Raw genomic sequence first — 27,956 nt, 5'->3', positions numbered from 1 at the left:
CAGGTTGTGCAAGAGCCTGAGCCGGATTTCAAGGACTCGCAAATGCTAACAGGTGATGACAAACACACACACAAACACAAGCACACACACACTCTGACAAAGAGAAGCCTGCTGGCAGGGACATAAACAAAATAATAACAAAACACAGTCAGCAGCTTGAAGAGCCAAAGAGTTCGGGAGTGTCGGCATAGAAAAGAGAAACCGCGCAGGCGCCCAGCAACCACTTCGAATTTCGAACTAAACAGACTGGCTTAAAAGCATGTCCTGGCCGAGTGAGCAGCTCAGTCTAGTGCTGAATACATCGAGGCCAGGACACGCGACCCGTGATAGCGTCGAGTCAACCAAAAAGTGCCAAGTGCCGTGTGAAGAGGCCACAATCAACTAACTAACTAATTAACAAACTAACTGCCTCCAGAAACTGTGCGATTTAAATTAAGACAAACGAAAAAAAAAAACACCAGGTAGCAGATTGAGCTTGCGTGTGTTTGGAGAGTGCGTGTGTTGTGTTGGTATCTGTGATGTTAGCCAACTTCCGGTGGCAGAAGGCGAAACGTCAAACTTTTTTTTTTGCTAGCAGACAGCAAGGCGTCGAAACGGAGATGGGGATAGGAACATCCTTATATTTACTTGTGGCTTAAATACTCTGGGCCGTCTTAAAAGGACTTAGGACTTAAGGTTTTTTAGGTGCTTTCATCTGCCTTTTATATTTATATATCAAGAGATATAAAAACTGGAGTGGAAAGTTCTTCTACTTTACTAGGATTCAATTGGAACGGCACTCTGTTTAAATTATCTTTAAAAAAGTTTAAACCAGGGATTAAAGGCTTATAAAATAAACTGAACAAATATATTTTTGATTGCCCGAATAAAATAGTTTATTCGAGCACTAAAGCAGGCAATTTAAGAGCTCCAGGTATTAAAAAACAGCAGCTGCCAATCAAACAAAAAGTTATTCAATAAACAGAAAACAAAATATTTGGATTTTAGGAATAGTACCAAAGCAAGGTCTTAAAAAAGAGCATCTCACACATGTGTATTAAGAAAAAGTTACCATAAATATTACCTTAGGCCATATGGCTTCTTGTTTAGTCCATTATTGCTTTAATTTAGGAATGTTTTCTTCAATTAAAAAATTGTGTTTTTTCTGAGTGTACAGAGGATTTTCAAAATAAGTTATTCATCCTTTTTAATCACCTGTTATAAGATTTAAAACAATTAAATAGAGTAAATTTACAAAATTTTTAACTTTTTGATAAAGTTCTGGAGATTTCACTAGCATCCCGGATTAAGTATTTCGTGGCCCACTCATTTCCGCCAGCAGAATGTATATGTGTGTGTATGTGTGTGGATTTGAGTGTGCATAATGTGTGTGTGCCCAGAATCTGCTCATTTCCGCTCGCCTGCCAAAAACAGGTAAAAGCTAGCTCGTAAAGCTCACGGTGAAAAATCCATTTGCAGTGCATCAGTGCCCGGGAAAAACCTTTAAGCAAACAGCAGGCGAAGTGAATTAACCATAAACAAAACCCCCCAAAAGCAAACCAAGCAAGGCAAAAGCGCAATTTAAACGTCTCTGCATATTAATCAGAACGTGAAACGTGAACAGGATCAAGTCCTAGACAACTTATCACCGAGGATTTACGCAGACAGACGCAGGACGCGAATGCGAAAGCGAGTGTATAGCAAAAGGCGTCGCTAATCAACGGCCAAAGCAGACGACATTCTTCTCCACTGGCCACGCCCACCTTCCCCAAAAAACCAGCAGCTGGAGCTGGAGCAGGAGCCGCCTCATTTGGCCACTGCGGATTATGTTAATTAGGTAATTTTTGCTTTGATTACTCGTACCTTGGGGGCTCTGCATTTTTGTTTGCTCTTCGCCCGCTTTTTGTGCACAGTCCTCAAATCGACACCCAACCCAACTCAACCCAACCCAATCCACCACCAAACCACTGTCCAGCTTACATATTTATGAAATTTTCATGCAAATCGAGCTAATTCATTCACATTTCTCATCTGGCAGCCGGTGCTCAGTTTTTATTCGCTGCCTTAATTGCAAGACAATTTTTTTTTCTCGCCCCGCCTGATTTGTAGTTAAAAACTCATAATTAGCAAAGCAGAAAGAAAAATTGAAAAACTTTTCCCACTTTTGGGGGACACTACTCAGACCCCTAAAGTAAACACAAATTTTAATTACATTTAGGAATTGTTACGACAACACAGAGAGTTTATTAGAAGTGTTAATCAACTGCAAATGAAAAAGTTATAATTAAATACTTTTAGTTAGCAGTTATAATTAACACTTGGCAAATCAATTTATAGCCAACCAATTAAAGTATGTAATAAAATAAAACTATCAATATTCGACACTTTTTGAGTGATGGTAATGGAATCGAAATTAAATACTGGGCCGATAATTAATTTAACAGTTGACATTTCATGGTCAAATGATTACGGCCTTTGCCGAACCGTCCACATCTAAATTTGATTCAGGAAATAAAACAATTTGCAACCGCAACACTATCAAATATCACTCAAAACTAACTAGAACTGTAGAGTGCGCTGAGTCAATTGCACAATTCGATAAATTGAGGCCTAAATTTATGGGGGAATGCAAATTCTGGGCAAAAGTCCAAGGAGGACAGAGGTCAGGGACAGGACAGGGGCCAGCACAGTTCTGGGTAAATTGTGTAATGGTAATGGAAACAAAAACAGAAACGCCCAATTGCTGGCAGGCATTCAAAACCTTACCGTTTCCCATCGATAATTAAATTGTGAAATTGTGAGCTTTGAATCGACTATGGAAACTGTGAAAATGTGGCCAGAAACCTTGCTCAAGTGTCTGCCCCAACATCCCTGCCTACAATTCAGTTGGGGGCTCACACTCAGAGCTTTATGATTTTAATTTTCAATTTAATTTGATTGATTTTTGCCTTGTTTGGGCGACGGCACATGAAATTCATACGCCCTGAATTATGCATGCAAAGCTGCTCGCAAAAGTATTATGAAATTCCTGTGGGCAATTTATTTATTTACGAGTATATTGCGCACAAGCGGCCATATTATGTACAAATAAATAAGTCTACATACAGTACACATTTATTTAATATAGCCGAAAAAGAGAGTCTGTTTATGTTCTGGTAAAACGTCAAGCTCAAATTAAGCCAACTCTAATTCGACTTTTATCTGCCACGGCAATAAAACTTTGGGTATCCGCACCGAAGAATCTCCACCTGTATCTCGAAGAGCCATAAAGTCCAAGTTCCTGGCAATTAATGCAGCCACAACGTCTAATTAGATGGCAGGAAAAGTGCCGCCAGTTCAACCCCGATAACACACGCCCCCCAGCCCCCTGGGACGGTACAGGTAGCCCTCGGTACAGGGGATGATGATTGAGGGAGGTCGCCACAATTATGTGCGCCTGGGTGTGGCGCAAGTTCCTCTTGTGCGGTTGAGATGGAAGCACCATGGCTTCGTAACCTGATATCACATCAAAACGCGCACAACTCAATTTATTTTGACTTTCAATCAAGTCAGGGCTCAGCAGAATTATGCCAGTTCTTTGCATTGACAGCACAATTATTATTTATTTAATTAGTTGAGGAAATTGCTTGACATTTTGCCTAAGGTAATGAGTAAGTTGATAAAGTTTTAATTTAATATTTTGCCTTGCAAGCTTTAACGAGACATTTTCCTTTATAATAATGGTAAATCCTTTCAGGGGCTTAACAAATCTTTAGGCAAATTGTTATTGCACTTTGTAAAATAACAAATGCAACAAATATTTAGGGACAATTTAAGGCTCAAAATTAACATTAAACACAATTCAACTTAATATTGAAATCAACAAAAGGTCAAAATAAAAAAATATATTTACTTGACACATAACAATTGATTGAATTTTATGTAACAAGAAAAGTATTAAATAGGTTAAACTTATTTTCAAAGGCCTTAGGTGATTCGTTAAAACTTCTCATATTCGTTAAAAAGAAACTTTCAATTATTTATAAATAAAAAACAAGTTAGAGCCCAGCGAAATGATTAGATCCCACAACCAAATGCCAGACGCAACCACTGTGCGTATGAGTGATGCGGGTGGCAACCACAAGCCGTTCCAGATGGACCAGGTTTGGCAGCACACAGACCGAGTGGCGGCATTGTTTGCGGCCAACTCGGGCACTTGCAATCACGTGCCCCGTCTCGTGGCAATCAGAGTCGTTAGCTGCAACCCAGGGGAAGCCCAATGGAAGTGGGTCCGTACACCCACACATAAATCCACACATCCACGTGCGGCAACGGCAGCGAATAATCAAATATTTTGCCAAGTACAAAGGACCCCAACGGCAGGATGGCAAGACAGACAAGGCTGAAACTTAAAGCCAGTGAAAGTAAATCCGATTTAGAACTGGAAAACGGCAGCAGCCGCAGCGGAAGAGAAATGCCGAGGAAGAAGGCTCCAGACAATTTGCATATTTATGAAGAAGAACGGCCTTTGATAAAGCTGCAAGACGGAGCTGTAGCTGGCGGCCGCTTTAAGCTGATTCAAATTGAAAAACGCAGACAGCAAAGGCAAGAGATACAAATGTAAATGGTTGTGAGTTGGGCGGGTTGGGGTTAGCAACAATAATCTGCGCTGATTTACGATTTACAGGCGCGAAATAGACAACGAAACTCTGGCATGGGTAGCCGGCAGACAATTTGCGTGCGCAATTTGCAGTTGATGGGCGACACACGCCCTACTCCCACCCCACCGAAAGGAGCCGGAAAGCAACCCCCCAATGGGCTAAATTCTTTAACATTTTTGCAAATGCGAAAAAGCGAAAAATATTACACACTGATTTTGATCGTTTCGCTTTTAAACGGCTGCTGGAAATGGCTTTCTGGCCATGGCAAATATTTCACGCTGAGTTTGCACAAATATGCCGCAGTTTAAAGCAATCGAAAGCAAATGAAGCATTAGCGAATTTTCTATTTTCTATTCCCGTTTCATATCCATTAAACAGCTGGATAGTTTAAATATTAAACCTTGTCCTTTCAGCCGTTTGAAAAATATATCTATATCAACATGTTTAAAAATAAATATTTTAAAAATGTAATTGAACTGCTAGTGAAGTCTTCCAAGCACATATGACAATTTCGATGATCTAGTACATTTATAATACAGATTACAGTTCATGACCAAACTCAAAAAAGCTCATCAAATAATTACCACAAACTTGAATAATTTCCAATTGAAAAGTCAGCCACATTTGCACTCTACTGATTGCTATGCGAAAACTTGTCTGCATTTGCAAATATTTATAATTAGTCAAGTGCGTACAAATCTCCAAGTCCCCAACCATCTCACCTCAAACTGTCTGTGTGAAGAACTCATTTCGCAATCACTCTTCATATGGAGCAAATTTTGGTTTTTTGTTCAAGCTGTGCAGTAAAAGCTTTCAGCTTTCCCACTTGACATTTTCCTAGAACTGTGTCAACATAGTTTTTCAATAATGCTGCGACATGTGTGCTCCGATATACGTATACGTATTTAGTGCAAATGTGGGTAAACGTTGGCATATGAGGTTGATATTACCAAAAACCAACTACCGCTCTCCACCCATTTTCCTGCACTTAGCTCACATATAGAAATTTGCTCTAAGCAGAGTGGCCTTAACAATGCAAATGGAGTACTCAAATGTGTAGAGTATAGTATATGTATTTAGCAGAGATCTGCTGACTTAAGTCGGGTGTGTAGATTGAAGTCTAATGGGGTTTTCAAATTTGATGCAATTATGATTTATGATTCAAGGTAGAGAGAGTACAATTTTCCGATCTATATATACTTGCATTTGACAAACGTTTACTTTGAAGATACCCCATTGCCGACGCTCCTGTGTGCGAAACACTTGGAAGTCTCACCTTAATGCCTAATCCCGACATTAAAGTGTTGCGTCGGCAAAGTGATTTGTTGTACACAAAGCGGCCGCATGCTGGGGCACCCAGAAAACCCCCTTAAGACCCCTCTGGATCACCATTATTCCCCTTCATCAGCCGAGCACAATGGGCCTAGAATGAGGAATGGGGAGCGAGAACGACGGCATTGCAAATAATCTTTGCAGTAAATACGCAACAAGAATGGAGAGGAAAAAACCCCCGGCTGGGGATCATTATTTGCCCAAGTGGGAAACAAAACGTTGGCAAAAAGTACGGCAAACCAAATGTCGCACATGACTGCGGCAACTGGGAGTGTGTGAGTGTGCGAGTGCGTGTGTGTTTGAATGTGTAATTTAAGCATTAGAGACGCGTAAAACCTTAGCTCGGGGAACACGCACACGCACACGCACGCATACACAGAGACATGGAAATTGAATAAATTATGCGTGTCATCACATGCCGAGAACAGGCGGAAAATGGAAAAAGAAAAGTGAGGAGGGGTGTCAGAATTTCACTACGAAAATCGCAATTTGTGTGCGGCGATGGCATTTAATTAAGCATTTTGTATTCATCGGAAATGTCATAAAAATGACGACAAGCCGATGGCTCACAGGTTTGGATCTCAACAAGGGACTGCAAAAGTAGCGTGTTGCATCGGTGGCTGCAATGCGGTTGGGATTTGCCAGAGAATAATTACCAAGTACCCGTATATTTTAGCCTTTTATATTTGTTCGCTGGCAACTTATCTTCTGCGTCTGGGGACATCCCTTAAACGCAAAGTCACGTATCTCTGAGCGAAAGAGCGGAAAGAGAAATAGTGAAAATATGTAAAATAGTTGGGTGCTTCGAGCGTATCGGGTTTCAAGGTCTCAGCTATCCTTAAAAAATGTATGGAAATCGAGCTTTGGCTCTGGATTTGAAGCTCGTTCTGCGTTGCGAAACTTTGCTTTTATTCGAAAAAAAAGCAATAAAAGTAAAGAAGTATTTCGGCTTGATTTTTCAAAACGACAAAAAATAGCAAATATTAGCAATGTATATTTTCTTCCTAAATTTTAATTGTCCATAATGGTGAAATTGGTGTGATACTTATTTATAAAAAATACGTAATTTCAAAAGTATTCCTTTAGACAAGTGTTTATAACTCTTTGATTTATATGGATTTTTAATCAAATTAAAAATATTGACGGAAATAAAACAAAAATGATTATTTTTGGGTTTATTTTTTTCTATCAACAATAACAATTACTCTAAAATATTAATTTTTATTAAGGGGTTATGAACAGCTAGAATCTTTAAAATATTCATTTTATTTTTATTTTATTTTGTTGGTGTAAATATATTTTTTTATCGTTCCGGTGAAATTTTCGATGTTGCACCCAAATTTAAAAAGACGTTTCAGAGTGCTTGCAAGTACAAGTACAGATTTTAAACGCGTTTTACTCAAAATGGTGCTATCAAAGTCGGTGACCAGAAACGGCTTAACCGATTAGTCTCAAATTTTAACACGAGCTTCTTAACTATATTTTGTAGTAATTACTCAACGATAGTAATTTGTTTCCGATAATTGATTTTTTTTATAAGCAATTTAAGACCGAAATTTTGCTCAGAAATCTATGTTGTATTCATCTATGTTTTGGTACCCTTTTGCCGAGAGCGATTCTAACGAATATTAATACTTCGGAAGAAGCGGCAAACAAAAACAATAAGCACTTGGGCGACAAAGTTTTGGGTCGCAAACATATCGTGCTTGCGTATGCACATGAATGAGTGGGTCGTGTAAAGTTATCCTTGAAAATATTTAGCAGCCCCTCAGCTGTGTTACGTATACGCACAGTTAACCTGGCATCATCGCAGCTCAGGACACCCGAGGGCGCCACCTACAAGTCACCAGGCACCTATTCCAGCTGTTTGTGTGAGTGTAGGAAACTTTTTTAGACAGCCCAAACACTTTCGCATCGATTTTCCTGGCCTTTTTTCCCTTTTTGAGTTGCGTTTGCGGTGGCTGCTATCTGCCAGCTGCCTCAGTGCTGTTTGTTTTTATTTTCACACTCTGGCTTTGGCTCTTAGTGCTTCTGAACTCACAACGACGAACGTCGGACCCGGACCCGGACCCGGCATCATCATTTCGTATTCAACGTGGCATTAAGGTCAGGATATCTGGGATTTATAAGTTTTGTTAGCAGCTCCTCGAAGTCCGCCGTCACGCGCTTATTTATGCAGGTCAAAGGAAATTCCAAGAGGCATATATTCGGCCGGGAATTGCACTTTGCCACATCGTATAGTAAGTTGGATCTCCTTTAACTCAAACTCATAATTTAAATCAAATTAAACGCCTGGATATCAAATAAAGTTGAGGCATGTTGGCAACTTTCGACGCACTCTGCGTTATTTCTTTCACATTTGTGTGCGCCTTTTCTTTAAACTGTTTCCTTTGCCATTGTTGGACAACAAAAGTTTCGTGGCACACCCACTTGGCTGCCCCTCACTCGCCTGCACTTTCGACACTTTTATGCCTCACGGTCAAATTGTTATGGCTTATAATGAATGCCGAGCCCGAGAAAGGCGCACAATAAATGTTGAAAATAAAATATGCGAACTGCAGTACAGCAAGTGGGCGTTGGGAAACGCAGGCAGCATAACAAATTAAAAACTTTTTCCCGTGCTGTTTTTTTTTCATCTTTCCTTTTCTCGACTGCCAGCAAAATGTTTTGCCATTAAAATATGAAAAATGGCTTAATAATTCAGGCTGGCCGGGGGCATGTTAAAACGGCAACAAAACAATTCAGAAGCTTCGGATGCTGATGGTTCTGAATTCGATTTTGTCCTCTCAAAATAACAGAAATACTTGAGTGGGAAACGTTTTAATTTCTTTATGTTAAAAATAGAAGGACAAAAAAATTAAAATTGTTTATAGTTTTTTGGACAAAAGAGACGTTTAAAAATTTTGATTTTAAAAATACTTTTAGAATAATCCGTTTTTCTATATACTCCACTATATATACTCTAAGAAGCAAAGGCATTAAAAATATGCAATAAAAACCATGACATATTGTTTTAAAAAGCAAAGGATTTTAAGGACAGCCTTCAAGAGCTTACCCTGTTTATAATTACTTTGTAATTTTCCAGTTAACCCATTTAAAGATTTTGGTGGTGACTGAACGGGCCTCGTTTGAAACACATTAGACATATTTCGTATGCTAATTCACTAATTGCCAGTCTAATCATCGGAGCACAACGGCAATTACCAGCATATATCAAACGGCTCAAGTGCTCCGAAATAAGCCAGTGAACCCTTGCAGGCCGCGTTGCGTGCTGAACTTGTGATTTCCGCCACATTAATTTCAATTTCACAAAAAGACGCCCCCGGAAGACCGAGCCCTGTTTAGAGGAAATTCCAAAGCGGGGCCAGTCGGGGACACGGAGCATTTGGTAAATGCCTTAATGGCCTAATTTTTGTTTTCCAGCGCAAAGACAAAACGGCCGAAGAGCCCAACGCCACTCGACAGTTATGCGTGTAATATTTTTCCTTTTGCCAGGACCCCAAAAAAGGCGGCAGCGGGTGGAGATGGCAAATTATCATTGAAGTTGAGCAGAGAGAACAACAATCGTTAAGGGTTCGTGCCGGGGTTCGTCCTGCCTTGTGGCCCATGAAATGATGTCGTAAAAATTTAAAGTTTGCCGTCAGCCATCAGCCGTCTGCCTTTTGTTGTCGAAACCTCGGAGCAGGCAGCCCCAGAGCTTTGCCATAATTTGATACTCGAAAAATTGAGCGTAATGTGCGTTAATGTAAATGGCGCGTATTACTGACAAGTGCCTGGCCTGATAAATTGCTCGTCCCGCAGATTTATGCGCAGACACATGCGCTAATTGTCCAAGCAGTTTCATGTTTAGTTCCATTTCCATTTCCACCTCTACTTCCACATCCACTTGCGCGTCACAAAACCTATATCAATGGCAGAACTTGTTAGTCGGGCAAATAAGGAGCACAGAGCCAATCTGTCATGGGATCAAACCAGCGCCCGCCAGCCATGAAAATTAAAAGACACAAAATGCCAAAAGTTGACGACACAGCCGACAGGAGAATGGGCAAACAAGCGCCGTTGACAACCACAATCAAAATAACAGACGAAATTTGCAGATGGGGATTCAGTTATGTCGAGAGACGAGGACAAACACAAATACAAATCTTCTTTTGGATGCCCGGATTTTGCTCTATTTTTGGCACTCGCAGTCGCAAAAGTTATACACACAATTGTCTATCTAGTTTTAACACAAACGGAAACGGGATATAAATAACTGTGGGAAATGACTTAAGACACTCTTTTTTTATTTTACTTGCTCTGGGGATTATTTTAAAGTACATTAGGCAGGATATACATATTTCTTTATACAAACTTTATTCACTAAAATCCAATGAATTTGAATTAATTTCCTTAAAGCTTATCTTTAAAGGTAATATCTGATTTAAACATGTTTCTTTTAAACTCCAAAAATCTTTTTTAGCCCAAGGTAGACAAACTGCCTCTCGATTTCTTTCATAAGCCGCAACCAATATATATATATAAAGCACATTTTCAAGAGTATCATCCGCTTCGCTACTAGATATCTCCACTGTAGTACAGAACAATGGCTCTGGGCCAAGTCGACAGCGACAGCGACACCCAATACGAGTACAATTTTGGTGCATTTTTCGTTTTTAGTTTTATTTTCGGCTCTTTCTTTGCAATACGAAACCACTTGAAAGAGTGGAAGGAAAAACGCATACCCAGTGGCAGCCAAGCCAAGTTATTGATTTTGCACTAGCCAGAGATTTATTTTCACGATTCTCTATGACCCGCTGAGCAAAGAACTTAAAGGGCACCGGCTTTAAGGGCCCAAAAATGCGATGGAGCAGCCCGATGACACCACACTCGAGGCGGAAGGATGATGGTGATGGCCAAAGGTCTCAAGTTGTGTCCAGGCCAGAAGAATTTTGTCTAGCTGGCTCAGGCTCAGATGTGTGGGGGCGTGTGTACGAGTGTCTGTGTGAACATAATCTGGCCATCACACAGACACGTATCTCAGATTTAATGGTCAACCAAAGGCAATTTGGCAAATTATTAGAAAATCATTGTGTCACTTTATGTGCCGGACACCGAAATATGAGTGCTGCTAGTGGCTAGTGGCTCCGAAGCAGGTCCTTTTCAAGTGTCTGTCAGCCACACAATTTGCTGGGGCTGTTGACCCAAAATGGAATTGCTTTTCGTATTACTTCGAGGGCATAGCCCATATTACTATATTAACCACGAGTAATATTTTAGCTCAAGAGCTGGACAAAATGAGCCAGGCGATGCGAATACTTCAAGCAATCGAACAGTGGAGAATGGGATTCCGGAGTGGGGGGTCAACAATTTATGCGCAGTTATTGAAAAAGTTTTTCAATTTCGTAAAAAGCTTTGCCAGAACAAAACTAAGCCACGACAAAGGGGTTAAAAATATGAGAAAGATAATAAAAATGAGTGCACCCCTGCCACTCCAGTCCAATACGAGAGGCCAAGCATCAGCGTTCCCTTTTATTTATCAGAGAATTGTTTGGCCGCATTCAAGGTTCCAGGAAAGATAAGCTGCTGCGAGCAAAACCGAAATTGGGCAACCAAAATAAAGCCCAAGACGAAGTCAAGCACACAAACACCCAAAAACCCCAAGAAAATATACACAAAAAATAGAATAAAACGGAACAAAAAGAGACCAAATAAACATACACAAGAGGCCCAGGTCTGAGGCGGCGGCCCTGAGGCTTCAGCGATTTTTCACAACACAATTTAACAAATAAAAGCAGAAGGAAAACGAAAACTACAAAAAGGAATAAATAAAAAGGAAAACAAAAACAAAAACTTGCCTGAAAAGGCGCACACAAATAAAACAATAAAAGCCGCACACACTCACCCACTGACAAGGAGCACAACAACAAGTTTATTACAGATTTTACTTATGTGTTTTTGGTTGCTTGGGTGGGCAGTGGGTGGCCAGTGGGTGGGTAGGGGGTGGGGTTTCTGGGGTATTCCCGGAGTGGGTGGACCCATATTACCGCAGGGCATTAATAAGGAGCACAACATGGCGGCAAAATGCGAGTGGAAGCCAATGACATGTGCTCCCAAGAAATCTACCGCTGATAGAAGTGACAAATCTGGTAAATATTGTAGGCCTTATATATTTTCAAGCCACCACGAAACTTTAATAGTACAAATACTCACATATTTATGCCCTTGATATAATATAAGTAGAATTTATTAATGTACACATACATTTTTACTTCACTTTTTCTTGGTCTCTTCGACTAGAAATAAAAATCTTAAGTCCTTCCCCGTATTCGATAAATACCCATGAACACAAGACTCTTCAACTTTTCTGCGAAACATGAAAAGGAACTCATTGCGGAGCTGAATCTAAGCACATCAGAGTGGGCCTACACTTCATCTATGTCCTGTGCACCTCAACAATGTGCTCTGTTTTTCGTTATCGATATGGTTTTGCTTCCTTCCACTTTGACTGCCAGTATTTCAGATGCTGCTGCCAAATTGCCAGCTCGTCCAACCTGACAGTCGAAAGCCAGAAATAAACTTTAATTTGAAAACTTTTATGTGCAGCAAGTAGAAGCAAATCGATGGCTGAAAATCGACCAAATGTCGTGGCAAATTGTTCGCCAAGTGTTGGACACTTTGCTTAAAGATTCCAGACCGAAAGCAGTTTAAGTCCCACATGCATATCCACGTGCCCGCACGTGTCTGACATTGACACAGATGCTGGGTTGCAGGGCTTCTGCAGGATAGCTGACTCGCAGAAATACCCGTTTGTACACTTGGAACAAAATTAACATAAATGCTGAGTGGATTCTGCACATTTTTTTTAAAGAAAACCTCTGAATAGAAAATACAAAAGTGTCCTTCGAAAAACTACAAATATTTAAAAGGCATCAAGCTTTAAATCTATAACATTGAATAAAATCAAAGCAAAAAATACTTATACTTTAAAATATTGTTGAACAAAAGGCAATGAACAATGACCCAAAATTTAATCTTAATTGGGGGTAGTAGTAATCAACTCTTAAGCAATTTTTTGTAATATAGTTCCTGTAACTAAGGCGACTTTTTTTAGTGTACTACCGCACCAGCATCGAAAGCATGTCGCTCGCACAAGGCGAACTCTATGAAGCCAAGGGTAGAGCGGAAGTTTATTAAAACTACAGCAAACAAAGGGCGCAAAGGGATGGGATGAGAAAAAATAGAGGGTAAATGCAATGAAAAAAGCGCAGGAAGTGCTCTTAAACAATAAACATGCCGTTCGTGCTGAGTAGAGAAGATCCGGGCAAAAAAGACACCGCTCCGGCCAGCAGTAACATTTCCATACAAATAAAGCACTGAGCGCGATAGAGGAGTAAATGCAGCGCATTACGTATACGCCAGCGTGTCTGGAAAAGTGCAACCAGCCTCGACGGGCATAGATACAATTTTCTGTGAGTGTTTTGTTGCACCATTGGGCGCACCACTGAAGCAAAAAGCAGCTGCAATAGCAAAAAAAACACCGACTCAAGCACTCAATGAAATGCAATGGAGCAGTGGAATGGGAGTACAGCCATCCCATGTCCATGCCCATGCCCTTGCTGTCCTTGCCCCGTCAACTGCATTTGCATCCGTTGATAAAGCCATGTTGGGTTCGGGGATCCGGTTTCGGATTCGGGTTCGTGGCATCTAAATACGTTTAAAATAAATCACAGCCGTATGCTGCACAGCTAAGGGAAAAAGAGGATGCGAAATCCAATTTCAGCTCTTGCAGCGAGTGCGCCTGCGATTTTATTTAAGCAGCTCGCTTTTTATATCCTTTCTGGGGGCAAAGGAATATTGGTTTGTATAGCAAAAGGGCTGGCAGGGAAGGTACTGAATAGTACATGACTTGTTTTAAAAAACTATTTAATAGTGAAGAAGCACTAAACATTAAAAAAATTGCAACCCTGTAAATACTTAAATTGAGTTTGTTAAATAACAACAACTTATAATTAAATAAATTTCAAGATATTTTTAAACATTTGTGAAAGCTATTTGGAATGGTTCAAATTCAGAATATTAACTGAAAAAGAACAGAGACTCGACTCTTGAAAGTTCGCTTACTTTCTAGTGGATATGCTCCATTTTTTCTTTGCCCTAGCCAAAGTTTGTCTTGTGCTTTGTGCTTGCCTGGCACTCGAATAATGTACTTGAGCAATGCAGCAATGCAAGTTATTTGCTTTGTGCAGAACATTTGATTAACTAACAAAAATTTGCACAAACATAAAGAAGACAAAGGGGATAAAGTCTGTCATATAAATATGCAATAAAGTTGACGACAAATTTTTACAAACCACCCTCGCTAATGTCTGATGATAAAATACAGACCAGAAGTACGATAAAAATATGGCACAGCAATTTGCAAATTATTTTCAAGCTGGCATAAAATAAACTGACAGGCATCCCTGGAACCCCTTCCCCGAATAAAGGACACCACCACCAGCCCCCGGAAAACTGTGGTACGCTTCAATCTTCTTCCTGCAAACAGACAGCTCACGTTGTTGCTGCTGTTGATGTTTCCCCTATTTGTTGTTGGTTTTTGAAATCGACTTTCATGTCAATTGACTTGCGTACATCTGCCTGTCTGAATAGCTGACGGAATTGGAAGTCTGGTGGTACTACGTATTAGGGGGTGGAGTGGAGTGGGTGGCTGAATGTCGCCAAACTTATGGCCCAAATTTTACTGTTATGTAAGCAAACGGCGGCAGATGAATTGAAACGCCTTCTCCCTGATGATATTTGTCAATAAATTTAACGTAAACCGTATATGTATGTGCAAGTCGTTGTAGGTGGTTTAACATTTTTGTGTGTAATGGCAAGGAAACCATCAACAAAAATTGGTACGCTAAAGACACCAGAAAATTATTTACTTGCGTAGAAATATTGCTATAAGAATTGAAAGAGAACAAATTTAAAGTTTTAATTTTTTAGAAGGTTAGAATTTGGTTTGTAAGCTATGTACATATATATAAAAGTTTAAAATACTTAAATATGAAATTAAATGATGATCAATTGAATCTGAATTAAACATAATATTATATATTGGGCTTTTCGTTACGATTTGATTTGATATTGATTTTGTTTTTTTTTTGTGTAATGTGTTTGTAAAGTAATTTTATTAAATACAATTCTAATACTTTTAGTATTATTAAGCTCGTATTTAAATGCTTAACATTTTTACCTTTCACATTTTAAAGCTAATATCAATTCCTATTTAACTTTGATACAATTTGCACAATGCATAAGATGTATTAGATGACAAGCATATTATGAAATCATAAGCGCTTATAAACTTTCCATTGGTAATTTTCCAATCGCCCACCGAAGCCATCCATCAATGCACTGCAATCTTCCGAAACAAGTTGTTATACCTCGCTGTTGGGTTATCAAAATGCCATGCTCGACTTTAAGTAGACATTGACAAATTAATTTGCCAGAATTGGGTTGTCCGATACCGAAAAAAGGAAAAAGGAAGAAATACACTTGGGAAGGATGGAAGTTGACGGCAAGAAAGCATACATTCGAGCGTCATTAGGCCGGCAATGAGTAAATCAAATTTGCGTCGTTTTGGGGCCAGCTGCTGTGGGTTGCCAGTTGACAGTTGGGTTGCTCAGTGGCCTTCCTGTCGCTTGTCTACGGCGGAAATGAAATGACCCAGTTAAATGATTTATGGCAAACACACACAAACACACAAGAGTGTTCTGTTTCTGGGGTTTATTACCGGGGCTTAGTGGCAAACGGCTGACAGGATTGGAGCCACATCCCATCCAGCTTGTTTCCTGAAAACCGTGGCGTGTTGAAATTATAATTTCATTAGCTGCAATCAACATAAAAATAACACTAAAGGCAACTGCCAAAGCGCTCTGAAGTCGTAAAGCCAAAGTAGAAATTAAAATGCGATGAAGGGAAGGCAGGGTGTGAGATATTTAAAAGCAAGTTTTACCTTTGCCACCTTTTGCATTCACATTCACCCAACAACAGCGTAATTACAAGCAATTTTTTTCCGTTTTATTACAGATTTTAAGCACGCGACGACAACGACGCCAGGGGAGCACTTGACAATGTAATGTGACAACAGTTGGCTAAAAACAACAGGACCAAAACATCGGCATCAGGAGTAGCAGGAATGCTCGCTTTTTAATTGACATTTGCTCGAGTTGAGTTGCGTTTTGTTCAACAGCAATTAGCATCACGAAAGTAGCAGCAAATAGCAAAAAAAAAAAAACAAAAACACAAAAAAAAAAACAAAGGAGCGCAATTAAAATTGTAAAACAATTGCAGAACAGAACGTTAAACTGAAAAAGGGGACCCGGAATAGAATGATCAAGTTGATTTAATTAAAAATTCAGCATCAGTGTGCAATGGAATTCGAGCAGGCAGCTTGAGCAATGGCCGCCGGACCGGAAACGCAGCCATTGCCCTCGGGCAGCATCCGCCTCTGACTGCCGCCGACACTTGTCACATGTTTGGCCAAAAAGGCGCGCACGTGACGCCCCAACGAACCCGGTGAGCGAACGGATGAACTTGGAGGAAATGAACGAGCCAGCACCAGCACCAGCGCCAGCAGCCATATTCAAAATTGAACGTTAAACGTTCGCACGTACCGAGCATAAATTCCAAGTGAAATAATAGGCAGAAAAAAAAAAAACAAACACTCACCCCGTAGACCTTCCAATTTAAAGCGGGAACAGGAAAGCGAGGCGTAAAATGGTGAAAATCGTGAACCGACACTGTGATCTAGGCCTGGCCCTGCTCCTGGCCTGGATATGGCTAACCAGGCTGCTGGTGGCCGGCCAGCTCGCGGTCGAGGCGGAGTTGCCCTCCTCATCCCGCCAGGCCGCCGAGCGGGAGGAGCAGCAGTTGTCCCTGCAGGATGTGGGGGGTCTCAGCTACCAGAGCATCCACCGAATGCTGAGGGACGAGAACGAACCGGCCAGCTTTCGCGGGGAGCTGCGTTACCAACAGAAACGCCACAAAAGGGAGCTGGAGCTAAACGCTCCGGCCAACAAGCTCAATCTCACCCACCGCGACTTGAGATCATTCAACGGCAGTGGTGGTCAGTGGAGGGGCGACTTCCAGGTGATCACCGCCATGGATCTGAGCAGCAATCAATTGAGCACTCTTAGTTTGGACAACTTCAGCCAGCTGAGGCAGTTGGATGTGAGCAATAATTCCCTGGAGCTTGTACCGCTGAGTTTGACCGATAACAATAGCTCACTTTCCCTCGTAACACTCGATCTTTCCTGCAATCGATTCACAAAAATTTCCACAAGATTCTTTGCCCAGCACCTGCCTCAACTGAAAAATCTCAACTTGGCTCACAATCAACTGCTAAACATTTCCCGGGAATCCTTCTACAATCTACTTGAGCTGCAAACCTTGATTCTTAGTCACAACCACATCTCGGATATCGACTACGAGACCTTTTTGGCTCTTCCGAATCTGCAACATTTGGATTTATCCTACAACCGCTTGAGTGGCTCTGCCATTCGAGCTCTGCAGGGAATACCGGACCTAGTCAGCCTTTCCATCGCTTACAATCCGGAAGTGGGTGTTGCGATGCAGGAGTTCGTCGCCTCCTGGAGTCTCAAGGAGTTGGATGCCAGCGGCACTGGACTCTGCCAAGTACCAGCGGCTCTGGCGCAATCGGTCAGGACCCTCAAGATGTCGGACAACTGGCTCAAGGTAAGTCTCAAAAGTTATGCAAAGAAATTCATTGGGAACTATCAGTATAAATATTATTAAGTTTTGTAAGTAATACTTTGAAAATTGTTCTTTTTCATTTGTTTTTCATGGTAAAATCACTAATAGAAATGTTTATTTAATATAATCAATTTAATATATCTTTTGCTACTAAATTATTTTAGTGTTCATAACAAATATTGGTTTAAAAAGTTTAAAAAAACTTTTTAGATTTAAATTGATTGATAGGATTTCACTTTTTTAAAGTACTTATGCTATTTAAATGCAATTACTTAAGTCCCATTTTTTAAATGTCTAAATGTCATCGATTTTTTGATTATTTATTTTGCGCTGCAGTGAGCTTGCAGTAACTGTACTAGACCCCACAAAATGACGCTTGAAAGGTGGAAAAACTGTAGGGGGTAACTCCTGGTTTTGATCGATAAATTACTCAGTCGACTTGACTCCCAGAGCCGTGCAAGCCAATGAACCGCAATTCGACGCATTTGCCGGCAATTAACGGCACGTTCCCGACAGACACTTGCCATCTTTGTCCTTGGCTTCGGATTCAGATACAGATTCAGATTGCGAGGCAGCCTCCATTCCGTTTCCGTGCATCCTGCAGCCGCTCCATTATGGAAGCTCCCTTTGCCACAGCCGCCATTAATTAGCATCTGTTATGTGGCCTGTGCTCCGCTGCGTGCTTGAGTGCGTTTTCCGTACCCCCTGCATTTCCCCCGCCCGCAATTTTCCAACCAACCGTTCACCCACCAACGGAGCAACCGCAGGGCCATCTCTCCACGCGTATGATTTACACTTTGTTATTTTTAAATTTCACCCCCGCCATTTTGTGCTTCTCTCTTTTACTTCCGCTTTCGGTGCGGAAGGAGAAAGAAGAAGCCAATGAGGGGGGCTGGAAAATGTTATATGGTGTTAATTTTAGCATTGGGAGCTATTACATAAAATCTGGAAATTTTTATTTTTGATTTATTTATATTGACAGAGGCTTATATGCAAAGTCACAACATTTGCTACAGATACATAATGGTTTTATTTAAAAATCACAGCTTTAATAAGTTATGCATGGAGAGAATTTATTGAATTGTATTTTTTTTATTTGATTAGGTTAATGCAAATTATTTGTTTATGCTGAAAGCAAATGTAGGAAATCGAATTGTTTAACTTTTTTGGATACAAAAATTGAATAACTATAAATGTATTTAATTTGCGCTTGACTTTGTCGTTTTTTTTTTTAATTTGACATTTTAATAGAAAAGTTAAAACGGAACAAAAGTTCAAAGAAGGTCCCCGTTGCAAAGTAATAAAAATAAAATAGCATATTATAGCTAATAATCTCCAACGAATAATCCAATTTAGAATAAGAACAAGGATAGAAAAGTATTTTCCTTGAGTGGCAGTTGCAGGCATTGTTAAGCTGTTAGTCCGGCTAAGAGGACACGCCACTCAAGTCCGGTTAAGAACGTAATTAAGACACAATGTGGCCACACAATGGAATAGCAAAGTGCACTTCTCACTTTTCAACAAATGCGAGTGGAAAACAAAGGAAAATAATAGAATGGGCGCTCAAGTCTTAATAGGGAAGGAAAAGCAATAGGAAAGGGAGGGCAACCGGACAGCAGAAATATACTAGAAAACAGGGGATCCACAAGGCCTGTGAGCTTGATTGACATAAGCAGCAACACGAGCTGCAGATTAGCGCTCCTCCTCAAATTGCCAACACTTAGTGTACACACAAAAAGCAGCAGCAGAAAACAGATTTATAAGGGCACAAAAATAGGCAATCCCGGCTGCATTATGGGCATAAAGCGCCGCAGGTCCGCAGGCTTCGTTTCGCTCAGGTATTATCCTTAAACGGCTTCAAGTGTAGACAAACAAATGCGGCGCATAAATTGAGGCAGCCGCCTTTGTCGCTATGTCGATTATGGCGGAAGCCATAAAAGGTGCAAAAATACCGCTTCGTAAGCTGTTTAGGACCAGAGACAAAGGCTCCAGGAGCAGCCACCGGAGCAGGAGCCTCAGCCCTGTTCTGGGCATTAATAAAATAAGGATAATTGGCATAAGCATAATCACGTTTAAGCCAACAGCCAACCTGCAGCTGAGACGACTGAGACAGGCGCTGGAATTACATGTACACTTGAAAGAACCTCTTTTTATTGCGTTTTCTTTGATTTAAAGTGTTTGCCTTAATTTCAGGCTCAAAACTGGTTCCTTATATTTAATTGAAGTTATCTGACATGACAATTTTTTTTTATTTTCTGCAATTTATTTTTAAAGCAATTGGGTTTTTAATTAATTAAATCATTTAGGTAATTTTTAGAAAAACATAAGCATTTCCTGATATAACGTAAAACATAACTATTTGGATTAAATAATATAATATGTTCTAGAAATGCTTGAATATAAATTTTATATTATGGCCCTTTTCCAATTTAATTCCATTCCTACAATTATTTCATTTTGATTTAATAAATAAATACATTTTTTCCTGATATATTGTACGACTTTTATTAGTCATGTTTATTTGTTTAATGCTTTTTGTTTTTGATTTGGATTAATATTTTTTCAAGTGTACTAGCCAACTATCTGTGCAGTGGCTTCTGCTTCGCCCGCTGTCCTGGAGTGGCTCGTCACTGCTCCCGGGTGCCTTTGTTGCCAAGCCATTTTAATTTGTTCGCCGGCCCAGGCCGACTGCCTTTTGCCACTGCCTTTATCGGCAGTCAACACGCAGCCTTTTCATGGCAAATTATGGCGTTTAGGGGCCGCTGGCCGCCCATCCTGAGCCCCAATCCTCCCTCCTCCGCCCCCGCTGTATGGTAGTATCATACTTTCATTTCTTCAGGGCCCCAGGACAGAGACGACGGCAGGCTGTCTGGCGGTCTGGCTTCCTGGTTGCCTGGCACTCGTTTCATTTAACGAGTCGCGTCTATGTTTACTTTGCTGCCAGACGAGCATTGCTCCGGGCATCGCAGGCATTGCTGGGTTTGCAAAAAAGGGGCAAGTTCGCTTCGAGTCCTTTGAAGTAATTATAATGGCAGATTTAAGTTAATTTTTAAACAATGTCGCCGGGACATGCATCTCGCACTTTCCCTCTTTGTCAGCCACTAATCAAATTTCCCCAGACTTTCGTTCAGAGCAATAGCTTCCTGAATGCTCACAAAGTCAGTGGCTAGACGAGGATTAAAGCATACAAGTTTTCGTAGCTCTTTCTAGTCAAAATTTGTTGCTTTGATATAATGTTGCTTTTGCACATGTTGGATTTAAACAAAACTAGACTCAACTTTAGAATATTTAATTTACGAATAAACAAGAAGGGAAGCCATGAAATAATAAGCCCATACCATATCTAGATCGAACGACTCTCCTAGCGATCAAAAATATATACACTTTATAGGGTCGGAAATCTCTCCAACTAATTTTATTAAAAAATCTATTTGTAAAATTGTAAAAATTGTAATATAATTATTTTGTTTAATTTCATGGAATACTTTAAACTAAACGAGTACTACTTTGCAGGCCATCAACTGCGGCGACATGGACAGCTATCCGCTGCTGCAGTACCTGGACCTCTCGCACTCGCGCATCGCCCAAGTGGAGGACGATGCCCTGGGGCGATTGGAGCTCCTCGAATCCCTTTTCCTGGATCACAATCTGCTTATGCGAGTGCCAAGCAGCCTGCCACCGTCGCTGGAACACCTGTTCCTGCAGCACAATCAGATAATGGAGCTTCCGCCGCAGGCTTTTGTGGGCCTGGTCAATCTGCAGACCCTGGACTTATCCGGCAATCGTTTGATCTTTCTGCCGGCCCTGTCGCTGCCCAAGCTGCTCACCCTGAATCTGCAATCGTCCGGCGTGGAGAGTGTTAGTCAGTCGATAGTGCACACACTGCCGCAGTTGAGGGATCTTTTGCTGGAGGACAATCCCATCAAGTGCAGCGATTTGCTGGGCATTGCCGAGTGGGCCAGTCCTTGCAGGTCAGTGGATGTGGGTCAGTCGATTGGAAGGAGTGCCAGTGGGCAGGTGGACCTGAAGGCGGAGTATCTGCAGTTCCACGACTTTTACGAGAACTTCAGCAGCCGTGAGTGCGGCGAAAGGAAACCGGAAAACGACACAATGCCGCCCTCTTGCAGCATTGCAAGTGCAATGGCAACAACGCCGAAAACTATGTCAAAAGTTAAAAAGTCAAAGGGAGCTGACTCGGCAGCAACATCAGCAAAAAAAGCAGCAGCAGCAGCAGCAGCAGCAGCAGCGGCACATACACCAGAAACACAGGCAGCAGCAACAGCAGGGACAACTACGGCAGCAACATCAGCAAGCCCAACAGCAAGACCAGCCGACACACCAGCAACACCAACATACCCAATAGCAGCAATGCAATCAGCCGGCAACAACGTTGCCCAGTTAACCACAAAAACTTTGCGGCCAACAGAAACAACTTCGTTAGAGCCGGTGCAGCAGCAGCGGCAACAAATGCCTGGCATTCCGGCCAAAACAACAGCAATGCCGGCAAAGAACCTGCCAAGTTTGGCCCAGACAAAGGCAACAACAGCGGTTCACATTTTGGCAACGCCAGCAGCGGCAACAGCAACAACACCAATAAATTCCAACAAGCCAACAACCGGGCCAGCGAACATTAGCGGTGCTACAAAAACAGCAGCAACGGCAGCAACGGCAGCAACGGCAGCAACATCAGCTACAGAAATTGCCGAAGCAGCAGCAACAGCAGCAATTGAAGTGCCACAAACAATTTTGGATGGTAAAAAATCTGTCAAAATGCCAGAGGATAAAAACCAGGAGACTCTATTAAAATACCCAACCAGCGACACATCCGGTCAAGTAGCAACACCGCAGCATAAACATGCAACATTGCAGCTGCATGTTAAGGATCGCCATCTAATTGGCACACCGCTGCTGATGCACAAGGGCGATGTCCTTTTGGTGGATGCCGAGCAGTTGTTGCTGCCGGGCACGGCCACCGTGGCGGATGCGAATGCGGATGCGGAAACGGAAGTCTTGGACGCGGGCCAACATGTGCTGGCTGAGCAGGAAAGACACCAGTCAGCGGCTGATAAGCGACAAGCGGAAGCTATAAACGGCGACACAAAGTCGCCGCCAAAAAGCCACAAAAAGAAGCCATCGCTGAGCATCAAGAAGATGACCTACAGTACCAAACATGCGGCAAAAACAGCAGTGGCAGAAGTATCAGTCACAGCGAAGTCGACGCAGCACCAGCACAGCAGTGTCAACACACCCAAAGAGGCCTCCCCCGAGGAACTGAGCACCTTTGCCCAGCTGAAAGCCTACGTGGAACTGAAAAGCGAATCGAAACCGGAACATCTGATGGACCAGCGAGAGGAAAACATGCACACTCTGACAGGAAATCATCCGGGCGTTATGTTGCTGGTGGCCTGCGTGTTGTTTATCGTGCTGCTGGCCGGATTGGCCCACGTCTATCGCTGTGAACTGCCCTGGCAGAGGAGCAATCGCTCCGGACAGTTGCGACCGCATCATCAGCGGCATTTAAACGAAACGGACGATGTGCATAGCTTCCTGCACTATCAGGGATCCGTGAATTCCGCGGGAGATCCCGCCCGCCTGCAAAAGTGGCACCACAGCACCCGGAGAGAAGCTCCCTACAGTTCCCCGCTGCACAATTTGCAGGCTCGCGAGCTGCAACAGCAACGCTGCCAGCAATTCTACAGCTCCTCGCTGGCGGACAGGAGCTCCACCACCGCCTCCACCTCATCCTCTTCGGGCAGCAGTCGCAGCAGCTTGCACTCGCCCAGCAGAGATGACAGCTACTACATAGAGATGGCGCCCAGTAGTCCGCCCGCCACCCTTCCCAGTTTGCCAATGGAGCTGCTGGGCAGCCGGAGCAACGGAGGAATCGGTTGTCGGGCGGATCGAGTGGCTGCCACCGATCTGGGCGGCACGACGGCAGCGGTTCCCTCACCGGCGGCATCCATTAGGTCTGTGAGCAGCAGACTGATGGCCCCCAGTTCGCGCAGGCTGGGCATCTGGTGACAAACAGTCTTCGGCCAGCGACAATATGCGCCCTTTCAGTAGAGTAATAAAGTAAGTGCGTCGGGGTCCCTACCGACAATCGTTCAGCTGCCAACCAAATCAAATGAGTCAAAGAGATCAGGCTAAAGACAAAGTATAGAAAACATCATCACATTTTTACTTGCCAAAAAGTTTAACAATTTAGAGATTTTTCTAAATGAAGCTCTCAAAAATTTTGAAAATATACATATGGATTACTAATATTTTATTGATTGTGAATACAATAATCACTTTTTTTAATTAATAACAGAGATGTTATCAGATTCCAGGCTATTTTTTCATGTCGTCTATATATAATCAAAATTGCAATAGATTAAAAATAAAACTCACAAGAGAACAAAACTGGGTACACAATTGCAAAAAGGAAATATAAATGCCAGCCCCAGTATAAAATATATATTATTTTGACTTGGCTTCTAGCTTGATTTATGATGCCTCAGTGCCCACACGTTGCAAGCCTCTTAGCGATTCGGTTAGCAGCAACAATTTGTCATAAATTCATGTTACGTATACGCCGCATGTAACCGGGCAACGGCGGCAAGGCGGCAAGGCGACGAGCGTAGACAAGCGGCCAAGCCAAATAGCCAACGCCAGCAAAGTTTTACGAGCCATCCGAAGTCGATGTCCATCTTGTGGTTGTATTTGGGTCAGTTTACTGGCCAAGAGCACCGTGTGCGGGCCAGTTAACTTTATATAAGTGCCTGTCCGTTTGCCAAGATTAAGTGTTTTGATAGTCATGCATATAAAAATGAAATATCGATCAAGTATTAAATAACAATTTAGTTTATGACAGCCCCAATTCAGTAATCAGAAGTTGTGGCCGCAGATGCTGAGCCAGGCGGATAAATCGAAGGAAATTGGTTGAGAGCTAATTCAATATAGGAGTTCATTCTGAACAGGGAAGTAATTTAGACTTTTTAGTATCGTATACATTCTTGCTAAGAAATCTTGATAAGAAAATGATCAACTTTTTTAATATATTTTCACCGAAGAAAAGAAAACACTTTTGCAACTAACTAGAAGGATTTAATATTGAATGATTACAGAAGATCAACTTTTTTATAAGGTTCTCTGTGTGAGTCACATTCAAAAGCCCAACTTTCAAGCCTTCTCGGGCTTGCCTTTATTATCCTTTAAGCCTTTCTGTTCCCCCATGTTTGATGCTTGACTAGATCTTAACCTACTTTGCCAGCTGCTTCAGATTCCAGAGTTTAAATTGCAATCTAATTAAACTTTCGCTTCTGTCCACCCACCCTCTGAATGTAAGAAGTGTTTGCTATCTGCGCTGGCATCTAGCATTCTTCACCCCATTCGAAGATGCTGGGGCGGCAGGACCAAAACACCCTCCTTCAGAATCAGCCCGCACTTAACCTCATTTTACAAATTGACCAACACAACATATGGTGTAAATCCAGCCCAATGGCCAGACATCTAATCCGCCACGCCAAAAGTGAAATGTTGTAAAACTATTTGGGGGCTATACGTACATGTATCTAACGGACATCAAAATAATGTGGCAGCAAATCAAATTACAAGACACACGGCTGGCTCTTTGAGGGTGGATAATGGTTAGGGGAATGGCCAAAGCAACGGCGTTCGCACATAGAACACAACAATTACATTAAGACACGATAAAAAGTTGTGCAACAATCTAGCGACCCCAACCACTGAACTAAACCCAACTACGCCGAGCTGAAGATGCCTCCCCTGAAGGACGAACCACAGTCATTGCACAGCTTTTTCAACTTTTTGTGGCTTTGTAATTCGAATACAAGAAGAAGGCGCGTGCTCTCGAGCAGCGACAGCAACAGGAAACAGTCGGAGAAAGTGAAACAGAGAGCTAGATTCGGGTTAGAATGCACTCAGAGAAATAATTAGGTCTTATGGACTTGAAAAGGGTGCATTTAAGAACACCTTTTAATTTAAAGTCTTTGGGATTATACATTTTCTAAAATAAAAGGTTGTTTCAAGAAATTCTATACCTATTTCTTACAAATTTAATTTGTATTGGCTTGAAATGTAAAGTTTTAAATGATTACTACTATAGGCTATTTTTTCTAACCAAAAATGTAGTTTCAAGTTGGTACTCACATTTTCATTAACTTGTATTTGCTTGAAACATAAAGATTTAAGTTTATACTTCTTTATCATAAAATCAACAAAATTCAATTAACTATATGATGTCTGTTTAGTGAGAGAACAAAGAGAAACCGAACGATTTACTTAATGTAAACATTTCTTTAACCAATTTTGTGCAAGTGCAGATATATAACATTTTGCGGGGCAGGGGCTTGGGAGGCGTTCAAGCAGAGTCCGCTTAAGCAATTCAGAAGGATTTATTTTCGGCCACAAAAGCGAAATGCCCGACAAAGCGCTCCGAACAACAATTAAAGTAATGCTGACCAACAACCCACGCCCGATTGGGTGGGATTAGAGGGCAGGCGAGGCGGGAGGTCCTTCTTCTTGTGTCCAGTCGAGTGGCGTCCGATGCCAGGACGCACAAAATCTTAATTAAGGAACTTCCAAGTGGGCAAGTGGCAAGTGTCGAACGGCAGTGGGAGGCATTTTTTGAGAGCTTCGCAGGGAAACCTTTTTATTTCTGGCCTGTCAGCACAGCACAAAATTCGCCTACAAAGGAAACCCTACGGCACAGTGGGTGTGCGGGGCTTGAGTGACCCAGAGTCCGGTCGGACTTGGTGCTGGAGCATTGTCAAATTTAATGAAGGTTTCCTTTCGGACTTTTTGCTTATGACACTGGCCAGCTGGCCAAGATTTAGGGAGTTTTCCAGCCCGACGCGGCGCATTTGAGGCACAGCACTGAAACTGAAATGAGTTAATTCGATATTTGACACTTTCGGAGCTCGCATTCCACACAATCTCGGTGTGTGATGGGATCCAGACCCAGGGCTCAGGGATCGGGGCTTTGTCTCCCTGCGCAGTTAATAAAGTTGGTCCGGAGCAGAACGTAATTATTTGCCTGCTAAATGGCTTTTGGACGACATTTCGGGGCCCTAAATGGGGGCGATTTAGAAAATTATGTGAAAATAAGTTGCCTTTTGTTTGGCCATTGGCCATTGGCCGTTGCCTGTTGGCAGTTGGCGGTTGTTGGGATCGTAAATAACGTTCATAATTGGGCAGCCTCGAAAAGTTGTCGGCAGAAGGGAAAAGTGAAAAGGCAAACAGAACTCGAAATAAACATCTCGGCCGTATGGATAGCAAACAATAATTAAACTTAATTGCGCTGTACATTGAAACGTCAAACTGTAAATTATAGTTATTAACATTTACTTGTAGCGAAGTTTACTTGAACTAACATTTTAATTCAGAATATTGCATGTACAATTTCCATAGAATATGTATGGTATTTAAAGTTTACCAAAACAAAAAGATTGAAAGTAAAATAGAACAAATTCGAGTAACGTTAATATTTGCATTTAATTTGTCGAGAATCAAAGTAAAATGCGATAAAAACCCACAATAACAACAAAAACTAATTGCCAAATATTTGACGTACAGTTTGTAGCGTTAGCCATTAAAACCTTTATGTGTACGGTTACAGATACATATACAAACAGAAACAAAGAAATGACAAAAAATGAGATACACATTCTAGCGTAAAGCCGAGCAAATAATTATTAAACAAATACTTCTATTTACAAAAACACAACAAATATTTAGTTAAGCCAAAATGACGCGCAGCATTTTAATTAAACAACGGAAAATCGAGAGCTCTCAAAAACAGAAGCGAATTGCAAAAATTGCAATAAGTAAAGGTAAACAATAGTTACAGCATAATTTCCAATGTGTATTTGTAAATAGACAACTAAAACCGATTGTGAAAATATAGAAAAAAAACTGGGCAGACCAGCGAGCAAAAAAAGAGTATTCGAAGTAGAGGAGAAGTTCCATATATAAACATATATATTTATGTTAGATTTAGTGCTGCCAAAATCGTAGCGTAAAGGGTTGATAAAGCAAAATAAAGTATGTATGTATGAAAATTAAAAATAACACTAGTGTTAAGTGAAATGTATTATTGATATAGTAAATATTTATAGCAATTAAAAGTGTAAAATAACATGCAAAAATTTTATGAAATCTTCTTGAAAACCCACACAATTTTAATGCAAGCGAAAACCCGAAAAAAGTGAAAATAATAAAATTGAGAAATTTAATTTGAAGAGTAAAATCCCCATGGCATCA

The 27,956-nt window shown here is 41.4% G+C and overlaps 2 protein-coding genes across 5 annotated transcripts in view; one reads left to right on the top strand and one right to left on the bottom strand.

Moving 5' to 3' along the window:
- LOC128252825 (protein timeless homolog) overlaps positions 1 to 27,956 on the bottom strand; it is a 76,245-nt gene that overhangs the window by 10,027 nt on the left and 38,262 nt on the right. The gene's annotated exons all lie outside the window — the stretch shown is intronic.
- On the top strand, positions 298 to 27,956 carry LOC128252826 (uncharacterized). Of its 3 annotated transcripts, none has more exons than XM_052980925.1 (4): positions 298 to 420; positions 1,459 to 1,816; positions 16,008 to 17,675; positions 21,207 to 27,956. In XM_052980925.1, exons 3-4 carry the CDS (start codon positions 16,698 to 16,700, stop codon positions 23,712 to 23,714), a joined length of 3,486 nt encoding a protein of 1,161 aa, XP_052836885.1. In that variant the 5' UTR covers positions 298 to 420; positions 1,459 to 1,816; positions 16,008 to 16,697; the 3' UTR covers positions 23,715 to 27,956. The 3 variants fall into 3 exon arrangements, with proteins under 3 accessions (XP_052836885.1, XP_052836883.1, XP_052836884.1); XM_052980923.1 differs by having other exon boundaries at positions 298 to 461; XM_052980924.1 differs by lacking the exon at positions 298 to 420 and having other exon boundaries at positions 1,253 to 1,816.

The sequence above is a fragment of the Drosophila gunungcola genome, chromosome 3R (genome assembly GCF_025200985.1).
Source record: "Drosophila gunungcola strain Sukarami chromosome 3R, Dgunungcola_SK_2, whole genome shotgun sequence".
Lineage (NCBI taxonomy): Eukaryota > Metazoa > Arthropoda > Insecta > Diptera > Drosophilidae > Drosophila > Drosophila gunungcola.
This window is presented reverse-complemented; position numbering and strand designations above follow the sequence as displayed.